At 43.1% G+C, this 25,287-nt stretch overlaps 1 protein-coding gene across 9 annotated transcripts in view; it reads left to right on the forward strand.

Annotated features, from left to right (window-relative positions):
• Positions 1-25,287, forward strand: part of EHBP1 (EH domain binding protein 1) — a 558,994-nt gene that overhangs the window by 325,173 nt on the left and 208,534 nt on the right. For all 9 annotated transcript variants that reach the window (XM_068232339.1, XM_068232340.1, XM_068232344.1 and 6 more), the window contains one exon: positions 10,644-10,787. In XM_068232339.1, the coding sequence (XP_068088440.1) occupies positions 10,644-10,787 (144 nt within the window). The remainder of the gene's footprint in view (positions 1-10,643; positions 10,788-25,287) is intronic.

Raw genomic sequence — 25,287 nt, forward strand, 5'->3', positions numbered from 1 at the left:
ATAGTTCATTTCATTGCGATAAGTAATAATAAAGTCCTAGCCGATTGAATGGAAGGAGCGCTGAAAGGTGAAAATTGTGCTGGTGTTTCAGGGGTAAAACCCTCAGTGGTGAAGTGGTTAAGCATTATACGTATGAAAACAAATTTTGAAATGATAAAATAAGTGTGAACGAAAGTCCTGAAAGCCAAATTTAAAAACGAAAAAAATGCGTAAAAGCTCCTATAAGCGAAATTTAAAAACGATAAAATAAGTAAAACACAAAGTCAAAACGAATTTGTAAACGATATTTGTAATAAACCTTATTCTGTAAACGAAAACTTTTGTTAACACGATCCCTGCAACCGCTATTTCTCGGGCGCCCAAAATTTCCTGTAGGGCGCCAAATAGCCGATATTTTGCATTGCAGTCTATGGTGGCGGCCTTTTTGTCCATTAGCCATATGCGCCTTTTTTTTTTACTGCTTCCAGCAAGGGAAGAGCGAGAGTGGCATGCACCAACCCCCACCTCCCCCCTCATTTTGTTTTCCCATGGCAGTAAGGGATGCCAGCACACACCCCTATAATGCAGCTCCCAGTTTCCTCGAACACCCAGGGTGCAAGCAGGAACACGCTGTGTGACGTCATTGCCAGATCTTTATCAGTGATTCAGTGAGTGATGTTTTTATTTAATAGGGAGGAGAACCTTAAAACTGTGCTGAGGAATAAAAATTTCCTGGCTATCTTCTTAAAGTCCTGATAGACATCATATTACTGTAATCAGATCCAGCTATTTCTAATATCTGTGTGGTGCCAGGCGAGGTCAGTTAGTGCTTGAACAGGTTGTGCAGCCTTTGCTGATTACTATTCATTTTCTCCTCACTGATAAGCGACATCAGCGGTGACTACACCCTCCTGCATGGAGAGAATAGGAGTGTTTAGCTCAGCCCCATAACATTCTTTGGCACCGCAATGCCAGGAAGGCAAGCAGATAATGACTTCATGCCAGGATGCCCTGATACATCTCTGGAAGCTTTAGTCTCCAGCCAAGGCTATAGCTGTAGAAGAAGCAGAACATGTGATGCACATTCAGCAGGCCCGGTGTCATTTAACTTACATAGTGGTTAAACATCACATGGTTAACAGAGATCTTGATATTTTGAGTTCCCTAAAATTGTTTAGAAGAATTGCAGTGAAAATAACAATGAATAAATATTCATTTATAGATTATTTAGTCAGTGTCTGCCCATTATAAAATCTTTCCTCTCCCTGATTTTCATTGTGAAATGTATTACTGGTGGTGACCTCTTTAGTTCTGCCAGGTGATCTGTACAGATTGTCCGTAAAGCTGGGAATACACGGCTCCTTTTTGAGCCATTTAGATGGCTCGATAGATCATTTGACATGTCCGATCTCCCACTCAATCGTTTTGCCGCTCGATTTGTAGTAGCATTGAATGGAAAAAGATAAGAAAAACGAGCGGAAGATAAAAGAATTGACTGCAAAATCGAGCGTGGAAACAATTGAACGGGGGAATTGAGCGGCAAAAACGAGCAGTGTATGCCCAGCATTCTTCAGAGTTCTATTCACAGAAGGACATATTGCTTCCTTGGCTGTTGGAAAAAACTGGTATTTACCATAATGCAACAAGGTTCACAGGTAGTAAACTGTCAGGACCATGGTCATGACATCACACTGTGGGAGGAGTTTCACCACAATATCAGCCATACAGACCCCCCTGTACATCTGTTCGAGAAAAGGTAGAGATTTCTTGTGGGAAAAGGGGTATCAGCTATTGACTAGAATGAAGTTCAATCCTGGGTTAAAGCTCCTCTTTACAAAACAGTGGTTCAAACCCACAAAACAAAATAGTGTCAGGTGTACTAAAGGTGGCCCCTAACGATCCAATTTTACAATTTCTATGTAATATTAGGTACTGCCTAAATTATCCATTCTATGTGTAAACTCAATTTACTCTTATACTACATAGATTTGTTAAAATCTGATAAAGATTAGATCGTTAGTGGCCACCTTTTACCTGTAATACCCTGTGTTTTGCTTTGGACTTGACATTGTTCATTTAATTTCACCGGAATTTTTGGCAATGTAGTTGTGTGAAAGAAGAGTTGTTTTATTTTCCTAAGTGAAACAGGGTTAATTAAAGTCATGTTCTGCCCTACCTAATTAATCATAATGTGTCACCTCTGCTTTTTGGGAGGCAGTCTAGGTGGGGCCAGAGTTGGATGGAAGGTTGAATTGTTTTCTGACTTTCAGATAAGAATTCTCATCGGTTATAGGAAAGTGCAAAGCCTTATGAACTGTATAATCAAATGCCTTTTACTACAGTACTAGTAGACCCAGCCTGTTTAAAAACGGGCTCTAGGTCCAGTGCGCATGCGCACGCAACCGCCGCACGCCGAGCGTGCGCCTGACACAGGCGCGTGCCCACCTCCCTCTCCCACACCCGCCCACCTCGCTCGCTGTCCGTCTCCCTGGTCCCAGCTGTCCGTTACTGCGCACATGCGCAGTAACAAAAATCCTGGGACACTGGGACAAAACTGCTGGACGCAGCGACACTTAACTTTTATTAGGTAAGATAATAACCTACAGACATACATTTTACTAGACCTAAATATTGATTAAATTGGACCTGAATTAATTTTTTTTTTTGTATTAACATTCTTTTATCTACTTGCCAGCTTAACCTTCCTGGCGGTTTATTTTTTCTGCCAAATAGGCAGAAATCAATTTTTTTTTTTAATTTTTTTTTTTTTTCATGTAAAGCTACCAGAGTGGTAGCTACATGAAACACCACTAGAGGGCGCAAGTATCCCTCTAGTGCGCTCGTCGCCAGCATCAATAGCAAACAGGGGAACAAGTACATAACGCGTTCCCCTGTTTGGCTTCTCCTGTCGCCATGGCGACGATCGGAATGACGTCATGGACGTCAGCCGACGTCCTGATGTCAGACGCCTCCGATCCAGCCCATAGTGCTGCCCGGAACTCATTGGTCCGGGCAGCGCAGGGCTCTAGCGGGGGGGCCCTTTTCCGCTGCTGCGTGTGGACGATCGCCGCAGAGCGGCGGCGATCAAGCTGTGCGCGCGGCTAGCAAAGTGCTAGCTGCGCGCACAGCACTTTAAATGAGCAAAATCGCCCCACCAGGGGCTGAGATATCTTCCTGCGCGGCATAGCCCGAGCTCAGCTCGGGCTTACCGCCAGGAAGGTTAATGCTGCTAACGCATGATGAGTTTTTTCAGCAGATTTACTGGCAGATCGATTCTCCAGTAGGTTTCCGATCGTTTTTCTAATCGATTTCCATTCACTTCTATGAGAAAATCGGTCAGAAAAACTATTAGAATCAGATTGGACCTGTCGGAAGTTATCTATCGAGCCATCTATCTGCTAAAAGGCGCCTACACACGCCATACTTAACCACTTAAGGACCAGGGGTGTTTTGCCTGATCTGTGCTGTGTGGACTCTCCAGCCCGCAGCACAGATCAGGATTATGCCAGGGCGATCAGACTTACCCCCTTTTTTCCCCACTAGGGGGATGTCCTGCTGGGGGTCGCTGCCGGCTTGCTGCGTTTTGCGGGGGGGGGGGGCTCTTCAAAGCCCCCCTCTGCAGCATTTTCGGCTCTCCCTTCCTTTCCGTCCCTCCCTCTCCCTCCATGGGCTGCGCAGGACGGATATCCGTCCTGCACATAGTAGGATAGGCTTCAGCCTATCATATGCCGGCGATCCCCGGCCAATCAGAGGCCGGGGATCACCGATCTGCCTTACGGCGCTGCTGCGCAGCAGCGCCGTATGAGGTAAACAGCGGGGATTTCTTCCCCGCGTGTTTACATTTTGGAGGCGAGCCGCGATCGGCGGCTCTCCGGCTGTTCACGGAGACACCCTCCGTGAACTGACGTGGAAAGGCCGCTCGATCCGTTTCCATGGAAAAGGCCGCGGCCGTTTCCATGGAAAACCACTTAAGACCTGCCGACTCCTATCGGCGTTAGGCGGTCGTTAAGTAGTTAAGCAAACTACTGGTCCGTCAGACCCTCCCACTGGGCAGACGTTCTGCCCACAGAAGCGCTTGTGTACAAGCTGTCTGCAGACTGATAAGACTGTTTTTGACAGATCCGCTCAGCGGATCTGTCAGAAACCGTCTTATCAGTCTGCAGACAGCTTGTACACACGTGCTACTTTTGGCAGAACGTCCGCCCAGCGGGAGGGTCTGACGGATCCGTCGTTTGCTAAAGTACGGCGTGTGTACGTGCCTAAAAACTCATGGTGTATTCCCAGCATTAGCTTTTTGTTCTGAAGTTTATCTGTTGCTTGCTGCAGTGGAAGTTGTTCTTTGAACACTAATTGCAATTTATAAGGCTGGACAAAAGCACAGCATAATTTTTTCTCAGCACAATTCAGGGTTAAAGGACTACTGTAGGGGGGGGGTAGGGGGAACAGAGTTGAGCTTACCCGGGTCTTGTAACGGTCCCCTGCAGACATTCTGTGTCCGCGCAGCCACTCACCGATGCTCCGTTTTCCGCCTTTGGGTCACTTCCGGAATTTGCGACTTTCAAGTCGGAAAACCACTGCACCTGCGTGGCCGCGTCCTGGCTCCCGCTGACATCACCGGGAGCATACTGCACAGTTGCAGACAGTACTGGGCCTGCGCAGTACACTCCCAGTGACGTCAGCAGGAGCGAGGGTGCGGCTGTGCAGGCGCAGTGGTTTTCAGACTTTAAAGTCCCAAATTCTGGAAGTGAACCAGAGACGGGGACTGGAGCATTGGTTAGCGGCTGCGCGGACACAACACATCTGTGGGGGACCATTATAAGCTCCAGATAAGTTCAACTTTTTCCCCCTGTATAATGCATATATGATTGCTCACAAAGTGAAGTGTGTATATATAGTAATTCTGGGAGGAACCGGCCTGTATGGCATCCAGCCTCAGGTTCCGCACATTCACAAGGATACAGTTTGTTTACACAGGTTACTAATTAGAGGGCTGGGGTAGTCTTTATGTGCTTTACTGCACAAATCTCACTTTTGGTTCCTTTCAGGTTGTAAATCACTTCACCTACATTATTGGATTGTAAACCTCTCAAAGTCATTATGTCTATTCAGAGTTTAAAGGCAGAACAGCAGCCACACATCACCACTGGCTTGTGGCCCTTTAATTCTTTTCTTTCAAATTACATGTTGATAATTAGGCCATTAACTAAATCATGTGCTGCACCTAGCAGCTTTTGTTTCTCTAATGTATTGTTTCTGTATATCCCTCTAGGAAGAAGGCAGTGCTTATGTTTTAATTCCTAGCTTATAATTATTGTGTATTTACATAGTGCTGACACCTATACAGTCTATAGTCATGTCACTAACTGTCCCTCAGAGGAACTCGCAGTGTAATCCCTACCATAGTCCTAGTCCAGTTTCCAGATTCCCTATCTTAAAGTGACCATTAACGATCCAATCTTTTTTTTATCCAATTTTACCAAATCTATGTAGTATAAGGGTAAATTGAGTGAATATAACGAATGGATAATTTAGGCAGTTCCCTTTTATTACATAGAAATGGTAAGATTGGATGAAAAAGATTGGATCATTAGTGGCCACCATAATGCTGGGCATACACGGTGTCGAGGGAGGCATATCAATCGAGCCTGATGGCTCAATCGATAATATCCGACGTGTCCGATCACCACGGGGAACGATTCCACGCTTGATACCCGCGAGCAGACAATAGCGGCGAAACGAGCGGAAGATAAGAAGCGCCGGCAGGGACGAGCGAGAATCGATCCAGGCGGACGAGCGGGGACACGGCAGGAGTCGATCCGGTGGCTAATCGGCCGCCAGATCGACCTATGTATGGCCAGCATTAGTCTATTGCTAATATTGGGTAGTAGAATTCATTGAATTCTAGTTGGAACAATATATTACTAGTATGAAGTCCTTGGGCTAGACTCTCAGTGCTAATTTAGTTTATGGAACCCAATAGGTAACCTCATAGGAAAATTTCACTAATGTGATTGGGTGAACAGCAATCTGAAACCTCTTCGGATAGGTTGTAGTAAACTACTCCAACACTATTTGGCCAATCACAACGATTTGTGATTGGAAAACTGTTGCCTACAAGGTTTTTTGCTGGGTCCTCTAAACTAGACTAGCGCCAGACTCCCTAATGCCCCGAATGCTTACCAGGGTGCCTTACTAACTGCACTCTAAGTGGCTGCAGCACTCCTTATTTACCCCTGTTCTTGAGTCTTACAGCAAAAATAGCTTAGCATATGTTAGCATTTCATAACTTATCAGTATGTTTTTGGAATGTGGAAGGAAACTTGTGCAAAGTGCGAAAAACCTAGAAACTCCATGCAGACAGAGTCAAGACATGACAAATAACATTTATATTGCGCTTTTCTACAGGCGGACTCAAAGCGCTTGAGCTGCAGCCAATAAGGTGTGCTCACTAGGCAGTAGCACTGTTAAAGAACAAGCGACACCCATGCTAACCTAGAAATAAAAAACACATATATAAGTAGATAAATACTACTTCTACTTACATTACAGATGTATTGTGCTATCCACGTAATGATTCCTGTGAATTTTATAAAGGAAAAGCAGAAAATCCTATTATAGGCAGTGGCCATCTTGCCAAGCTTATGCTGACATCATATCCTCCCTAACTCTTGTTTCCCCCCTCCCTTCTCTTGCTCATTGTGTATTCATTAGCTGCCCTTCTCCCAGAGTCTTCAGACACTCCCACTGAGGTGTATACTAACAACTGCACTTTCCTTTTTTTTTTTTTTTTTATTTACACAGCCAATCACTGAGTCACCTCAGCCTTGCTTGTAAACACAAGCAAGCAGAGGGTGTTTCTGATAAGCAGATAGGCAGGGAAATAAATGGAAGAGGAAGAATATATTATAGATAAAGAGAACTCCCAGCATTCAACTCTTTGGCACTAGGGCCAGTGCTCCTAAAGTATATGATAACTACAAACCATAACAGCAGAAAAAAGTTATGCAAGTTTTGAATGCAGGATTAGCATCTTTATCACTTAATACACTCAGAACAGTTGCTGTTGAAATTTGATTTTTATGGTGACAAAGTCTAGTCCAGGGAGTCCTATCCCAGCACTTTGTATTAGAAGAACTGTGGAATGACTTGTGTTTTATATGCAAATAAAAACAAAACAAAAAAGCTTAAATTATATTTGTTATTAATTCTTGCAATGGATATAGCTGAACTAAAAGCTCTGTTCTTTTCGGTAACTAAACTACACTAAAAACAAATGCACTTGAATGCGCTCAATTTTAATATTTACTCTTTAATGCACGCTTTTGTATTTGAGTCCGCAGCCCACAAGACAATGCATGCAGGGGTGTGTTGCGAAAAAAAACTTCTGTTAAAAGGCATAGATGTAAACTGACCCATAGGGAAACATGGAAAATTCCTTCACCTGTACTGCGCATTAGTTGTGCATTGCACTACGGCATTGGAAAGAATTGGTTCTGTACATAGGAATTTTCTAGTGGTTTCCCTTTTCCCTGAGCATTTCCCTCATCCATCTGTGGCAGAAGGAGAGCAATACTGCAGTGTCTTATTGTTTCATTTCATGTGAAAACAAGCGGAATTGTCACCGCTCACCAATGTTAGTGGGAGTTCGGCCCAGTTATGGCGGCCCCTCGTGTAGTATAAAGACAGATACTTGAAGTTAGCATCACAAAGATTGTATATTTAGGAAGCAGAAAATGTTACAGCAGTAATCCTATCATGGAGTCCTTCTGTAAAACAGAGCATACTGTTCCTCCTGCAGGGACAGCCGACCTCAGTGACGAACCTCATTCCTATGTCTGTGTAATTCTTACCTGGCTCCATCTATGTGAACATAATGCGATCCTGTTACGTTTTATGCAGTCAGATGTAGAGATACCTGCTGAACCAGTTGTCTGAAGAGCCAGAGTGTTGCTATGTTTCCTATAAGACCTTTTTGTTCCTAGCATCAGTCAAATGTGTGTTAAGGAAACAAAGGTGGAATGTGGATATAGTCCATTCCTATTAGGCTAGGTGTGAATACACTTGTAATGCAGGACTGACATACTGTATTTAGGTGACGCATAGGCCTTTAATTCAATTCACTTTTTCTCCTACGTATCTTCTAGGAAATCTTAATCTCCTGTTTAAAATAACTTTACCAGCACTCTCAAATTAAAAAAGTACCAAAAAATAGTTGAAAAAAAAATACTGTCAAATGTATTCTATTGTATTGCTTGCTGGTGGCTTAAATGGAAAAAACTTAAAAGAAAAAGTGAATTGAATGAGGAACATAGGCCCATATGCAATTACCTTTTCTCCTGAGTTTTCTCAGTGGAGATAGTTTTTAATCTACTCTACAAAGTAATTTTTTAGCACTGTGCAATAAAAAAAATACAAAAGAAGTAGGTATAAACGAAATCTTATTATTTTGCTTGCTGGTGGCTTAAAAGTATGTTATTTATAATGTGTGAAATTATCTTCCTGGAGAAAAGTTAAAGCTCACCTCAACTGAGAGGGGTATGAAGGCTGTCATTTATTTCCTTTTAAAGTGGGATTATACTCCCAAAACTAAAATTTCAGTAACTACTCTTGGCTACATAAAAGAACAATTGAAATCATTCCCAAGTATACCCTGTGTGTAAAAGCATTTATTTTCACTGAAGAGAGAAGTAGAAGCTTGCTTATCTCTGGTCATCGGCAGCAGCAAGAATCTCTAACTAAAGCCCATTCTACACGATACGATTTGATTACGATTCGATTTACGATTCGATTAAATCCGACATGTCCGATCAGGATTCGATTTGATGCAAATCGATTTGCAATTGCAAAACAATGGCAAATCGAACTAAATCGAATCCCGATCGGACATGTCGGATTTAATGGAATCGTAAATAGAATCGTAATCGAATCGTACAAATAATCGTATCGTGTAGATTGGGCTTAAGAGTAGGTTCTGAAATGTTTGTTTTGGAAGTATAATCCCACTTTAACCACTTGTTGGAGCAGCGACAGTATAGCTACGCCCCTTTAGCTCCAGGGGCTTAGATATGCATGCCTCACCGCAATCTCCCACTCGTGCGTGCTCCCATATACATTGTAATAGCAACCCGTTAGTACTCTGATTGGTGAATGGGAACATGTGTTCCCAAAGCTGATTAAAGATGCTGGTGGTCATTGACAGTAAAAGTAAAAACACACACACAACACTGTCCCTTCCTGTGTACTGTTCACAGTGCACAAGAAGAAAGTGCCGGGACATCTAGCGGCCAAAAAGTAAAAGACTCCTACATACATTAAATTTAATAAAAAATACATAAATCCCCCATTAATCCCCCTCTCCCATAGTTACCAACATTAAACAGTTGTTTAAAAAAATTATTTTTAAAAAAAAATACAGTTACCTTAGGTACTCAACTTTTAATATAATATCCTGGGATTTTATCTGATTGCCATCTGGAGTCGGGAAGGAATTTTTCCCTTTAGGGGCTAATTGGACCATGCCTTGTAAGGGTTTTTTCGCCTTCCTCTGGATCAACAGGGATATGTTAGGGAGCAGGTTGGTGTTGTACTTTATACTGGTTGAACTCGATGGACGTATGTCTTTTTTCAACCAAAATAACTATGTAACTATGTATGCCATGAGAGTATATTACTGTCATTTTTGCAAATAAGGACCCAATCAGACTCAGCAATTTCCGCTGCTCAAGCAGAAAGCCGATAGTTTGCCTGCACAGGCAGGCTAGTGTAAATATTATTGTGGCTGTGTGTTCGGAGCTGCCAGCTCCAGATCGGGCTGGCGGAAGGAGATGGGGAAGCCTCATTAGGTTCCAGAGGCTTCCCCCTCCCAAGGTAAGTATCTATTTTTTTTTTCCAAACTTATAGGTTTACTTGAAACAATACAAATAGCCTGGCTGTACTTCTGATGCTTTGTCTCGAATACTTTAAGCCATAGATCCTAAACGAGCATGCAGATCAGGAACTCTGACCCGGTTAGCTGCATGCTTGTTTCAGGTGTGAGAATCCGACATTACTGCAGCCAAAGAAATCAGCAGGGCTTTCAGGCAACTGGTATTGTTTAAGAGGAAATAAAAATGGCAGCTTCCATATCTGTCTCAGTTCAGGTATACTTTAAACACATCCAAGTAAAAAAAAAAAAACAACAAGATCTACTTACCCGAGGCTTCCTCCAGCCCCAGGCAGCCGATCTGTCCCTTGCCACAGCTCTGGTGTCCCAGGGTCCCCTCTGTTGCAGATGCCGACCTTACTAGGTCGACATCTGGCGATTGCGCTCACAAGGCCTGGAGCGTCCTGCACAGATGCAGAACTACTGTGCCAAACGCTCCCGGCCACTGGTGCGCGTGCTGCGTGGCCGGGCACTTGCGCAGGCACTGAATAATGCCGACCTTGCACAAACACTGAAGATGCCGAGGTCAGCATCTGCAATGGAGGGAACCAAATTCAGCATTTCATTTTCCCGTAGCGGGTTGGAAAATAAAAGGACAGGAAATAATATGGCAGCCTCCATATACCTCTCACTTCACACAGATTCTGAGCTGTTGATGCTAGCAGATTTGTTATTTGCTGTATTGAATGTGTTGTGGGCTCCATGTATAACTTCTGTCATTGTCGCCCTTTCATTTTAATAGCAACGAATGCTTTCCAGGCAAGAAGAGCTAAAGGAACGAGCTCGGCTACTGCTTGAACAGGCCAGAAGAGACGCAGCTCTTAAAGCAGGAAATAAACAAAGGAACAACACTGCCACCTCTACCCGTGCCAAGCAGCTAAGTGATGTACGAATACTTTCTCACATACGTCATTTATTTCATGTTTCAAACAGGAACTCCAAACCGCTTACCATCCTGGATGTACACTCCCTCCCCCATCTCACACTTGTAGAAATGTTTTCTAAACGTGCTACATTATACGTTATACAACACAACAGCCATCTTCAAGGTCCAACAGGAAATGGAGCAAGTGGTCTTATGACCACTCTTCTTCAGAGGAATTGGGTTATTTTTTTACACAAACCTAAAGTGAAAATAAACTGAGATAAACAATTTTAAATTTTATGTACAGTTCTGATGCTAATGAAGACTTTCATGGAATCCCATAGTTTTTTTTTTCTTTATTGTAAAGGTTAAAAATATAAGTTTAGAGTAGCTTTGGTGACTAACCACATTATAATGTCTATGCAGCTCCTATACATAAAAATCTCATACTTTTTATCCTGCACTGAGAAGTGTTTCCCGGCCATGCAGGAGTTTTATTACCTCTAGATAGTTATCATTGAGAGGTACACTTCAGTGCACCTGTATAGAAATTATTTAGAGCTCTAGATTCTAAACCCCTACAATGAGGGAAAAAACTACACCAGCTAATTCTAACTAGGATTTAGACTGTACATGCACATACTTTTATCTCATCATGTTACATGTCTCTTCAGCACCCTTTTAAATTGCAATATTTTATTGGTCAAATGCAGTGGTAAGAGGGTCAGCATTTTTAAAGTGTCTGCAGTTCAGTTTAACGTCAATGGGAACCATGCTAAAAAAAAGAAAAAGAAAAAAAGAAAAGCCAGATGCTTACCTAAGGAGAGGGAAGGCTCTGGGTCCTAATGAGCCTTCTCTCTCCTCTCCCGGTGCCCGTTCCAGCGCAGGATCCCCCATAGCAGTATTTGATGAATATTTGACTCAGTTGGTCAAATACTGCTCTGTCCGCCGCCGAAGGGAGGCTTCAGAAGTCTTTGGGGAGCCTGAGTGCTCCCGAAGACGGGCCGCTCCATACTGTGCATGCACGAGAGGGGGCGCTCGCGTGTGCGCAGTATGGAGCCGCCTGTCTTTGGGAGGACTCGACACCCTAAGACTTCAGAAGTCCCCCGGGGTGGGGAATTTAAACAGAGAAGCTGTCGCTGCAACAAGGGCACGGGGAAAGGAGAGGGAAGGCTCATTATTTATTTATAAAGCGCAGTTAGGACCCAGAGCCCTCCTTCTCCTTAGGTAAGTATCTGGTTACTTTTTTTTTATTTTTAATCCGACTCCTATTCGCTTTAAGCAATTGTTACATTTTTAAACTTTGTTTTTGCGTTGCAATGCGTTTGCGATGCTCCTGCTGCATCCCGCTGCAACACAAAAAATGACAATCAAGACCCTGCGTCAGAGTGCACCGACAGGGCCTTATGCATAGCGCCGTCCCCAGTTCAGTGACATATTCCCTGCTGGGCAGCAAGTACATCACTGGGATTCCCGTTGGTCCAGGCATGCGTGCCACGATGCACTGTGCTCCGTCCTTACACTACGTACATCGTCCATAGACTTCCATTACCCCAAACACTGTGCGTTAACGGCAATGCTTGCGGTAACATGCTGTTGCGCTTTCGTCAGCTTGGATACTTCCAGTGCACTGCAAGGGACAGCAATAAGAGTTAAAGTCTCCATAGACTTTCATTGCTTTTGCGGCCCCTTGTGGTAAAATAGGGTAACACAATGCAGGAATTACCTGCTAGTGTAAAAGGGGCCTTAAACTATCATAGGTATGATCTTTGGTTTAAAGCGGACCTGAACTCAGAACATCCTCTACACAACAGCATAATAACCTTTAAACAAAAAACATTTCTTTGTTACAGCTGATACAAATCCTAAAATAAATCTGCATTCTTTATCCTTCCTGATTCATGGAGGCAGACGTATTGTTAACAGCCTGTGCTTTCAAATGGCCTTATCTGCCATTTCTGCCATAGGCAGTCATGTGACACAGGGAAGAAATCAAATTACAACTTGTGATTAGGCACAAATCAGTGGGAATTAAACAGACTAATCTCTCTAAATACACACAGGGTGCATTTCTCTGTTTTCCTTCTGTCTTGTGCAAGAATTCAAGTCCACTTTAAACAGATTTTATATGGAAAATATGGGCGAATTGTTATTTTTGTAGAGCAAATTCCCACATGCAAATCTCACTGTATTGTCAGCGTCACAAAATAAGAGGGAAAAAAAACATGAATGTCCTGTCTGTCCTCTACCCATAGAAGGTGATATAGGCAATATGCATCTCATTGTACATAACTTACCCTATTTATTGAACCTGTACTGAGTTATTTGCTGAAATGGATGATTATTTTGTGGAGTCAGGTAACAGGATGTTGGTTAAAAAAAATGAATTGAATAAAATAAGTGTGTTTAGTACACTCTGGTCATAAATAGCACAGTGAGGCCTAATTGGAATTATCCTTCTTCTTTTAGTGTTGTAAATTAGAACCTCTAAGCTGAACATTTATATTAGGATATTTCTTTAAAGTGTTGCTGTGCATTGCCTGCTTTGGGATCTGTATCTGCATGGTGGGATGGATAATCTCGTCACACAATGGCACCATCTATGAGGGGTCATTCTTCTTTTCCCTCCTGAAAAGTGGCCATACACGATTCCATTTTGATAAAAACAATCGTATCTACAGATTTTATATTTTTATTCAAGTGAAAATTCATATTTCCTGTTTTTGTTTTGCCTTTTAATTTTTTCTTGATCGCAAGTGGCAGAAATTTCTCATCAGTTTTTTTTTCCTTTTTTTTTGCAAGATTGTGCGGTGTGTGGTAGATTAATAATTCCATAATGTAGTGACGCAAGCAATTTTTTCAGAGGTTTCAACCATTCTTTTTTTTTTCATGATTGGGGAAGAATTGAACACACGTGTGTGTGGTGCATTGGTTAGATTTTTCATTTGTTACATTCCATCAGAAAAATTTAATAAAAATCTTGAATTGAAAAGAAATGTAAAAATTGTACGTTGTGTCACCACATTTAGTCAGGCTCACAGTAGACTGACAAATCCTTGTGATACAATACGATTGGCTCACAATCTAGCCTCTCTATCCCAATGAGGGGCGTTGTAAAGACAGGTTCTCCTGTTTGCAGTAACTAAACTTGGATGCGCATTTAATCATAATTCATGGAATACATATTAACTGAATTAAAGTGTACATGAGCTGACTTGGGACATGATTAGATAAAAATAAGCACATATAGTACTAGTCCTGCTAAGAAATTGTCTAAGGTCCGTTTATAGGGGCATAATAACAGTGCTCTGGGATCCCCAGAAAGATTGAGGGAGCCTTCTACACACACCCCCGAATCCCCCCTCCCCGCCCATACAGAGTAGTGCAGGAAGTGTAGTTATACTTAGCATTTGCCCGCACCAATTTTCATCCAATTTGATAATAATTATCGATATGAATGGTCGATCAGCTACCAGGTTGCTATATGTATGGGTACCTTTATGGAAAGGACATCCATAGACAATAGACTGAGGGGGTGCTACAATGAAAATCCTTCTCATTCACACTGCTGTAAGTGATAGTGACCTCTTGATCACACTATTAATTATGATATGATATTATCTTTACTGAGGCGTGTTGTGAAGCAATAAGTTATTTAAAATGCAGTCGGATAAAATTTGAGGCATGCCTTTATTTGGTGCATTTTGGGACAGTCATGCTGCTTTGCAGTAACCCCAGACCTGCAGTAAGTTTAACTTGTCAGGCCTGGGCCCAGCAGCAATTACATGGGCATGCTGAAGGAAATGCAACATGACAGGCCAGGTGCGATCAAGCCTGCTTTGTTAGCTTTCTCTCAGTGCCCCACCGATAACCTCCCCGATGACCTTGTAAGATCATCATCCCCGGGGAATTCACGCTGATTTAGTTTTCATAATGGCATTTCCAGAGCTGATAAAACTCTGTGCTGCCGCTGTGCTGCTCGCCTGCCTGTCCTTTAGAGTGTGAGCCAATGCTGGATAAATGGCTGGAAATCTTGAAGGGGTATAAGAAGTGGGTCTAGTTTTCAGGCTTCTAGTGTCTGTTGTGTGATCTAGAAAGATTACAGTCTGTGAAGACATTGGCTAATTTGCCAAGCTGTACAGATCTGGTTATATAGATTACGGTAGATTCTGCAGAAACCTTAACATACTATTGAAAACTGCATGGACTGCTTAAAGAGAACTTGAAGTGAGAGTGATATGCAGGATGCCATATTTATTGCCTTTTGATCAATACTAGTTGCCTGCAATCCTGCTGATCTTTCATGCCTTAGCAATGTCTTAACCCTCCTGGCGGTCTAATAAATTCCGCCAGGAGGCAGCGCAGCAGTTTTTTTTTTTTTTGTTAGTTTTTTTTTTAAATCATGTAGCGAGCCTAGGGCTCGCTACATGATAGCCGCTGCTCAGCGGCATCCCCCCGCCCGCTTCGATCGCCTTCGGCGATCTCCGATCAGGAAATCCCGTTCAAAGAACGGGATTTCCTGGAGAGCTTCCCCCATGGCTTCACCGACGTTGTGACGTCATTGGGAGTCCCGATCCACCCCTCAGCACTGCCTGGCACTGATTGGCCAGGCAGCGCACGGGGTTACCGCCAGGGAGGTTCTGCATGCTTGTTCAGGGTCTATGGCTAAAAGCATTATGCTAGGTACACACGATGCAATTTTCCGACAGATTCACTGCCAGATCAATTATTTTCAACATGTCCGATCTGATTTCTGATCGATTTCTCAAACTATTTTCAATACAAGTGAACGGAAAATCGATTGAAAAATCAATCGGAAATCAGATACCTAGTGTACTAGCATTGGAGGCAGAGGAACAGCAAGACAGAAAGGAAATTTGTATTGTTTATAGGGAAATAAATATGGCAGCTTCCATATCCACTTCAGGTGTCCTTTAAAGGATACCAGAACCGAAAGGTTCTGGTAAAAATGATAGATGCAGTGCGTGGAGGGTAAAAAGTACATACCAGCCGCTCCTCCTGGCCCCCTCCGTCTGCTGCCGTTATTGTAATATCCGTGCTGTTGTCCGGTGACTTTGGTGACCTTTACCCTGGACATACTGTGCCCTGTGTGCGCAGTATGTCCTTCCCTCTTCGCTTCTGGCCGGCGCATAGTTAGCGGCTCAGAAGCACGCTAACACCTCCGTCTTCTGTGTGCTGTGTGTGCACTTCACATGATTAGCATGTGACACTTGGTTTAGTGGAGCGCACACGCACCACACAGGAGGTGTCAGCGTGCTTCTGAGCCGCTAACTATGCGCCGGCCAGAAGCGAAGAGGGAAGGACATACTGCGCACACATTACTGTGTCCAGGGCAAAGGTCACCAAAGTCACAGGACATCGGCATGGATATTACAATAACGGCGGCAGTCCGAGGGGGCCAGGAGTGGCTGGTATGTACTTTTTACCCCCCACACACTGCATCTATCATTTTTACCAGAACCTTTCTGTTCTGGTATCTTTATGCTTGGGCATACACGGTAAGATTTTCTCTTACCAATTGATGGCTCGATTGATAATTTCCGACATGTCCGATCACCGCGCGGATTGATTCCCCGCTCGATACTCACGTGCGGACAATAGCGGAAATCAAGCGGAAGATAAGGAAGCGCCTGCAGGGACAAGCGGGAATCAATCCGGGCGGCCGCGGGGACGTGACAGGAGTCGATCCGGCGGCTAATCAAATGCTAAACAGAATCGCTGATGGCACAGCGGCCCCATAACAAAGCATTACTTGGGATTTTCCATGCAATTTCACGTTGTGTGCGGCAAAAGGCCCACAATTTCAGCAAGTGTGACCTTTGCCTAAGCACCTCACTCCTTTGGACACCTTGGTTCATTATATGATTGACCCCACAGTACAATACTTTGTTCATCAAACTGATATCAGTTTCAGTCTTTCTCTGCAGCTTCATCCACAGCTGAATCCATATACGGTATTTTGTTCTGTCCATTCTTTTCAAGAGTATCAGAGTAGGGATAAGAATAAACAGGTAAATGGCAACTTTATTTTACAAGAAGTCCGCTGGATAGTACTGAATAACGTACCACCTTATCCCACTGGAACTTGGCTAGGTTTCAGCAGAAATCAGTTGTACCGATGATGCCTCTATAGGTGTGCCTCCCAACATGGACCTTGTGGCTCCTCGCAGCACTTGCCATTGGGTAGATTCTAGGTAGCTTTTTGGAGGGTACAAAATCGGGTCAATTGCCTGGAGGGAGGTGAGTCCACCAACGTCCCCCTTTTAAACAGTTTTTAATCGATTTTACTCTTCTTGGCGCCTCTGTGTTACTGCTTTACAAATTGTCTAGTCCACCCTTGGTGGAGGGGTATATCCCTATTCCTTCCTGTCTACAGAGAGCGACTTCTTAAACCTGAGCGGGGTCAGGTTATAACTCTCCCCGCCTGGTTATTCAGTGGTTGCCTTTGTGGCGACCGACGTTTGTGAGTATAATTATTACTTTGTTGTACACCTGACTAATTGTCACTGAGATACTACACTATATTGGGCTCTCGGTTTCCTTTTGTCTCCTTCAAGCTGTTTAAAAATTGGTTTGCATGTGAGGAATAATCGTGGCAACATGAAAATGCAATAGTCTGGTTAATTTTATGCGGAGATCACTTACACAAGATTTGGTCGTAGAACGTCTTTGAAGCAAAGTAAAGTTGCCTTGGATTGAACTCTACTTTCACAAAGAAAACGTTAGGTTAAAAGAGAGTGGGAAGGATAGCACAAATCCCTCAAAGAATGTGTGAGCAGAGGACCAGCGCTCGCTTCTTTGACACCAGCGGTGTAATGTGCTCATAAGCTCTGCCTGAGTAATCAAAGAGCCAGGCAGAGAATGGGTTAATGCGGTGTGCGTCTAGTGGCAGCCCTTGTATTAACTCTGTAATTAATTTAAGATTTAGCAACAATCTGAAATGTTTAATACCACTTGGCCGTGTTTTCGTTTCACCAGCAGCAACGGTATTTATTTTAGGACTTAGCAGAATAAGTATGGGGATATATTGCCTTGCTTTTGACTGAACCGCACAATGCTTTCAAAGACTTGACTAAATTGTCCGTCCTGTGCAAAGTAAAGGGAAACTGCTTTTTTCTTTTTTGCTAGCTCCTCGTCTTACTACTACTATACTTGTGGCAATTAAACCTGCAACTTTATTTTCCAGCTTTCAAAAGAGGGGAGAGCCTGGATCTTCTAAAAGGAAGGGAACTTAGCAGAATGCAACCTTGGTCCTTTGATGTTAATTGGAAAACATTGATTGAAAGGACAGCTCTGCCATGCTGATAATTGTGACAGATTTAGATATGATCACTAGATCTGTAGATAACAAAAGCAGCTTTTGGCCATCTAATTGGCAAAATAAGGAGGTGGGGAGAAGGAGCATTGTCTTTTCAATCCTTTTTCTGCTCAGGACTTTCTTTTGCAAAATGTTGTTTAGGTGCTTCAGTTATATTTAATTTTTGTTGTTCTTGAATGTTATGTTTTTAGTTTTTTTTTTTTCCTTAAAATCAGAATAACCACGTAATGTTATCACTCTAAGGCAGACATCAATACCAATCATTGTTTGATTAGGCCAATTTCACGCAATATTGTTTTCAATTAATACACAATGCTGTGATGTATAAAGAGATAAAAGGTGAATTACGCCTTGAGGAGCTATTTATATGATTAATGACCTTGAATCCGTCCATCCCTTAGCATGATCTTTTTTTTTTTTTGCCACAGAAGTCACTCATGAAAAGCAAAACTGAGTAAAGATCACGTAATGGACCATTATGACAAAAGAAAAAACTGTAAAGGCGTCCATACATCAATCGGCTTGGCGACCGATTGAGCATCCGATTGGATAATTATCGGATCAGATGCAAATCAGTGCTGCCACAAGCATGATCGATCAGGGGTGCAGCAATAATGGCGTGCGGTATCGGGATGAGGGTCGGACATGGCAGGATCCCTGACACTGTTTCCCTGAATGAGAATGTGTTCTCCCCCAGCAGGTGCAATACTTTACACGTCACCTGTCTCCCGCCGTGGTCCCCATGCATTTTCCGCCAGGCTTCCATAAAGCACGTCTGAAGCAGTGGCGTAGCAATAGGGGATGCAACCACTTTATTACCTCTTTACTGGTGCTCTGCTGGGAATGATCACCTATAGATGAACTTTCATTAGTTTTAGCCATTAATGGACTGTTCTCCTTCCCATCTTACACCGCTCTGACACTGCAACTGTCCTTAGTATACTAGAGAGTAACCAAGCAGGTCATGGTGACCTAAACCACTAGGAATGTATGGGGGGGGGGGATAAAAGAGACTGAAAAGCCCTCCTACTAATAAGCAATGCTTGATGAAATTTGCCTTCTTAAAACAGAAGGACATTTGCAATAATTCAGCTTTAAGTGAACATTTGTGGTTACCCACAATGCACCACTACCGAATATGCAAATTATCTTTTTTTGCCCCTGTAAGCCAGACAAGCATCCAGAACTGCTGCTGTATAGCAAACCTAAAGCTTTAAATATTACACAGCCACACCAACCCCACATGCAGATAGCCTGTTTGGGCTTTTGGCCCTCATCAGTATATGGCAGGGAATGATATGGCTGTATGGGATAGGGCTTGGACCAGTACAACAGAGTAACCAAGCAGCCACTAGGAATGTACTAGGATAGACACAAAAATGTAGCCCAGGCCTCGCTTACCAAGAAAAGTCGATACAGCTTTATTGTGGAAAATAACCATAGATATGTATCAAAACATTGCTAATTAAAAACACTGAAAAAAACACAACAAGAGTCTCAGGAATAACTCAGCCTGTCCACACACACACGCCACACATATGCATGTTGCTCACATCTGTGATATAGAAATTCCCCCAAATAGGTAATAAACAAGTTTGAAGGATCTTTGAATAGCTGCAAATGCTACAGCGCTACATAGTCATTGGATCTCCTCATTGCTAAGAGATGCATATATACATATAGCCCATGCATTGGCACTCAAACGGTTCCCATAGACTTATATGGCAGCCGGCTGTTATAATATGAAAAGTTCCATAGTAGAAAGTTCTGAAGCCTAAGCAAATAAGCAGGTTAAAGAGAATCTGTATTGTTAAAATCGCACAAAAGTAAACATACCAGTGCGTTAGGGGACATCTCCTATTACCCTCTGTCACAATTTCGCCGCTCCTCGCCGCATTGAAAGTGGTTAAAAACAGTTTTAAAAAGTTTGTTTATAAACAAACAAAATGGCCACGAAAACAGGAAGTAGGTTGATGTACAGTATGTCCACACATAGAAAATACATCCATACACAAGCATGCTGTATACACCCTTCCTTTTGAATCTCAAGAGATCATTGTGTGTTTCTTCCCCCCTGCAGCTCTCATGCACTGAAGTTTCAGGCTGCTTGTTTTTCTCCTGCAAACAGCTTTGCCCTTGTCTGTAATTCTTCAGTATGTGAAAGCCCAGCCAGCTCAGAGGACGATTTATCCAGCTTGTAAAAGATAAGAGAGAACAGAGAAGCTGCTCTAATCTAAATAATACACAGGCAGTGTGCATAAAGGGGCCTGGAAGGGTGAGTTCATAGCAGAACCACAACACTGAAGAACTTGGCAGCCTTCCAGACACAGGCCGACAAGTCTGACAGGGGAAAGATACATTGATTTATTACAGAAATAGTGATAGCAGAAAGTGCTGCAGTAAAGCAGAACACATTAGAATAGCTTTTGGAACTAGTAGGATGATAAAAAACAGGATGCAATTTTTGTTACGGGGTCTCTTTAAGGAAGCAAGCTTAGCTTTAAGCAGAAAGCGAGATAGCAATGGCTTGCCAGTCCACATGGCTCAAGTAGCAGATAGCAGGCTATGCTTAGCACAAACAGGGTTCAACAGTGTGGGCATACAGCACCATGCTCCTCGCTTGGGGGTCGCCAAATCCCTGAAAGCTGTATCCCCCCACGGGTGTCAGATGTCCACAGCTTGCGCAGTTACTCACTGACTCGTGTTATCCTGGGTAACGTTCCATCTGATGACAGCGGTGTGTGCCTTTTTGATCTACCTGCACCTGCAGGGCATGTCAGCGTGGTAGCGGGGATCAACTCCGGCTAGTATGTAGCGGTGGGCGAGGCCAGCCTTCTGTGACTCCTCCCACCTACATGTTTTGCCCAATGGGCTTCCTCAGGGTGTGTGCTTGTGGTAGCGACTGCACCAGGGCCCCTATGACCAGAGGGCCCCTCCTTCAACCACTTTATTACCTCTTTACTGGTGCTGTGCTGGTAATGATCACCTATAGATGTGCTATAATTAATTGTAACCATTAATAGACTGTTGTCCTTCCCAGCTTACACCGCTCTGACACTGCAGCTGTCCTTGGCAGGCTTTGGTGATTCATACCAATTGTTATGTATAGCTTACCAAACACACAAAGGGAAATACTCACTCCCAAACAGTCCTCTGCTGCTTTATAAAGCCTGCAGGCTGCTTATAAGCCAATAAGAAGTGCACACACACGTCACACCTAGTCTGCAGTGATTAATCAAGCAGAAGCTGAGCAGGTCAGCCAATCGTTGGAGAGGGCTTCAGTTGCATATAGACAATGGCTATATGGCCAGCAGGGAGCACCAGCGTGCAGGATATTCCCTCTCATCTGCCCCCCTCCTAACTAAACTGCATGGGAATCTACAATAAAATTAAAAACAATGGTGCACAAGCCAGCCTGGGGCCCCGGGAACTCTCACTGCTCGGGGCCCCAGAACCAGCATGTATAGATGTACATGTACATGTACATGTACATGTACATGTTATGTATAGGGCGCTTAATTTGCATTATCTGCCATTAAGCCGCCTAAGCTTTATACAAACGATTGTCACCCCATAATGTACATCTACATCAATGAATGGTCATGTCAAACCAGCTCATTGATCCTGTAGCAATCCGACAAAGTAAACAGAATTGCTTCCAGTTCACACTACAGTACAGGTTTAGGCCTATACACTTTTACAAATTTGTTTACCAGAAACAGTTGTTTAACACCATTCTTATTACGGTACATTTGCCATGTGTGCATAGGTGATCCCAGGAGCCCACCAACAATTAACTGTCCAGACATTACTGGAAAATCATGCCCTATTGCTATTGTTACCACAGGGCTGTGGAGTCGCTACAAAAATGATCCGACTCTGACTTCTCAGTTTATGAATTCTCCGACTTCAGGTACCCAAAATTGCTCCAACTCCTCGACTCCGACTCCTTATACTAAACATACACGGTTCGAGAATGTCCTTATCAATCGAGCCGCTGATGGCTCGATTGATAATATCCAACAGGTCCGATGACCTGCCGGATAGATTCCCCGCTCGATCCCCGCGGGTGGACAATAGCGGGCAATCGAGCGGCTGATAAGGAGCGCTGGCAGGGACGAGCAGGGATCGATCCGCGGGGATGCGCCAGCATCGAGCAGCCGGCTTGATACCGGCGCATAAACTTATCGTGTATGCCCAGCATAAGTCTAATTTCTACAAAGGCTATGGATTTGATTGAAAATCATCCAACTCCGACTCCTCAGTTTATTGAAACCTCCGACTCCAGGCACCCAAATTTGCTTCGACTCCGACTCCTCAGCCCTCGTTAACCACCAGTCCAGGCAGCTTGCTCCCACATTTCTGCCCCTCCATAATGTTCAACTTGAAGCAAAACTGGTTTAGACTATACTAGTTTAAAGTAAGTATGGGTCTTTAGTGCTTTCAATAAGCATTTGCATTTTTATATTGTTTCCTGATCAGTGGGAATTGTACATTTGAGATAAAGGATTCTTGTGCTTCTGTTCAGTACAACTGTCAGTCACCCAAAAGCCTTCCTTCTCTGTTTACTATAAAAGAAAAAAACGTAGTCTCCTCTTTGTACATCAAAGAAAAAATGTCCTCATAGACATACCATATAAAGGACTCCAAGGAAAGTGAAAGTACAGTATAGATATTATTCATTTAATTTTTTTTTTTTAAGAAAGAAGTACTGTACCGGTAAATCTTTTGGAGTAGAGATTAAAGTCTGACTTTAATTCTGCTTTAAGCAGGCCATACACACATCAATTTTCCCTGTTGCTTTCAATCACTCTGATCCAATTAGCTGGAAATCAATTAGCTGGATCAGCTTCTTTTTCCTCCACCGGGGTGATGTAATCACAACAAGTCTTCTTGGTTTGATCACATGATATGAGGTGATCAGGATCCAGGAGACCATATCAGTGTTACAGCGCCACCCAGTGGTGGGAGAGGGGTGATGGAAGAGGCTCTTCCATCACCGGGTGGCGCTGTAATGCTGACACAGTCTCCTGGATCCTGATCACGTCATATCATGTGATCTGGACCCAGAAGACCTGCCGGAAGTTTAGAGCCGCCCGTGGAGGAAGAGAAGAAGCCGTCCGGAGCAGGTAAATATAACTGCTCCCTGACACCCGCTGATTTGGCTGCACTTCAGTGATCTGCAAACTTGGCTCTCCAGTTGTTAAAGAATTACAAGTCCCACAATGCATTGCGGGAGTCTGACAGCCACAATCATGATTCATAAAGGCAAATGCATTGTGGGACTTGTAGTTCCTTAACAGCTGGAGAGCCAAGTTTGCAGATCACTGCACTAGGCAACTAAACGAGGTAAATGCGTAGCCTGCACCATTTTCAAGCGATTTCCCGGCGATTGCGTTTTAGTTCTATAGAAGCACAAAACGCGGTTGCTAAAAAATCGCCACATGTGAATGGTGATTATTTGGCGTTAATCGCCCAAAAACGCCAGAGCAAAGCGCTAGCAAAATCGCTAGCATTTTGCGATCAGCAAGTGTGAATGGGCCCTTAAGGAACTACAAGTCCCACAATGCATTGCAGGAGCCTGACAGCCACAGTCATGATTCATAAAGGCAAATGCATTGTGGGACTTGTAGTTCCTTAACAGTTGGAGAGCCAAGTTTGCCTAGTCTAAGCATCACTGGGAAGGTGAGGTTATATTCCAATATGCAGCAATATATACATATAGGAAGGGTTTCTAATGCTGAAATCAGGACACAACAGTGGGTATCCTGAATCATTTACTGCATTCTTCTATATATCACTTCAGTGCCTGTTTTTAGACTGAATCCTTTTCTAGTATTCTCATTCATTACTGAATGCTGACAGATGAATGATATGAATGTTCAGTATCAAATTTAGCTAGAAACGTGATCTTTTCATACAAGTGCATCTTCATGGCACAGATAATGGAGTGAGATTGGGGACTCATGGTAGCTTTAAAGTGGACCTGAACTCTTGCACAGGACAGAAGGTAAACGTATGGAAATGCATGCTGTATGTATTTAGAGAGTTTAGCCTGTCTAATTCCCCCTCATCTGTCACTAATAATTGTAATTTGGTCTCACAGCTGTGTCAGCTGGCTGCCTCGGCAGAGCAGCTAATTTGTAAACACAGTATGTCAACCCTATGTCTGCTTCAATGAAAGCAGGAAGTAGACACACTGCAGATTTATTGCAGGATTTGTATCAGCTGTAACAAAGAAATGTTTTTCTTTAAACGTTATTATGCTGTTGCTTAAAATTTAGAGCAGAGATGTAGTTCTCAGTTCAGGTCCGCTTTAACTTATCAGGGTGAAACGTAGATTTGCATTTGCACAGGCATATTGCCAATATTCAACTGTATTTTACCCTTTTTTCTACTAGCTCAGAAAATATAAACTCCAGTTTCCAGTTGTTAGGAAAGACCTTTCTGCTAATGAAAAAAATAGCATTTCAGTTCCACATTTTTATACACTGTAGTTTTTTTTTGCATGCATTGAGATTTAGTGGCATTCTGACTACATCTGCATGGCATACGCTGTTTCTGTTACTGTAATAACATTGTGACCATTGAGCAATGATGGTAGTACAGACACAATGTGACTGTGTCTCTGCTGTTTGCCAAACAGCCTGTTCTTGCAGGTATTTTCATAGGTGATGCCCAAGTAGCTCGTCTTACTCCTCCAGACCACTAAAGAACAGTAGTTCGGGCGTGGCCTCGTGGTCATATGTGTACTTAGTACAAGATATGTAATACTCTGTTTTTGATATATATTGCATTTGTTTAATTTACTTTGTAAAATATGTACTTGTGCATTGCTACAGAGTATGTTGGTGTTTTATAAATCAAGATTATTCCATTGTTGCTATTTATTTGTATGTGATGGAATTAGTAGTGTCAGTCTGTGTACTGTAAATTCAATAAATCCACATTAGAATAGAATAAAAAAAATCATACTTTTCTACTTTCTCTCTCTCTCTCTCTCTCTCTTTCTCCCACGTTCCTGTCTCTCCCTACTCCCTCTTTCTTCCCAGTCTATTTCTCCCTCATCTTTCTTTTTCTCCCCTCTCTTTCTGCCCCTCCCCCCTCACCTTCTCCTCCCTCTTCCTCCCCATCCTCTATTTTCCTTCTCTCTTTCTTACTCTTTCCCCCTCTCTTTCCTCC

The sequence above is a fragment of the Hyperolius riggenbachi genome, chromosome 4 (genome assembly GCF_040937935.1).
Source record: "Hyperolius riggenbachi isolate aHypRig1 chromosome 4, aHypRig1.pri, whole genome shotgun sequence".
Lineage (NCBI taxonomy): Eukaryota > Metazoa > Chordata > Amphibia > Anura > Hyperoliidae > Hyperolius > Hyperolius riggenbachi.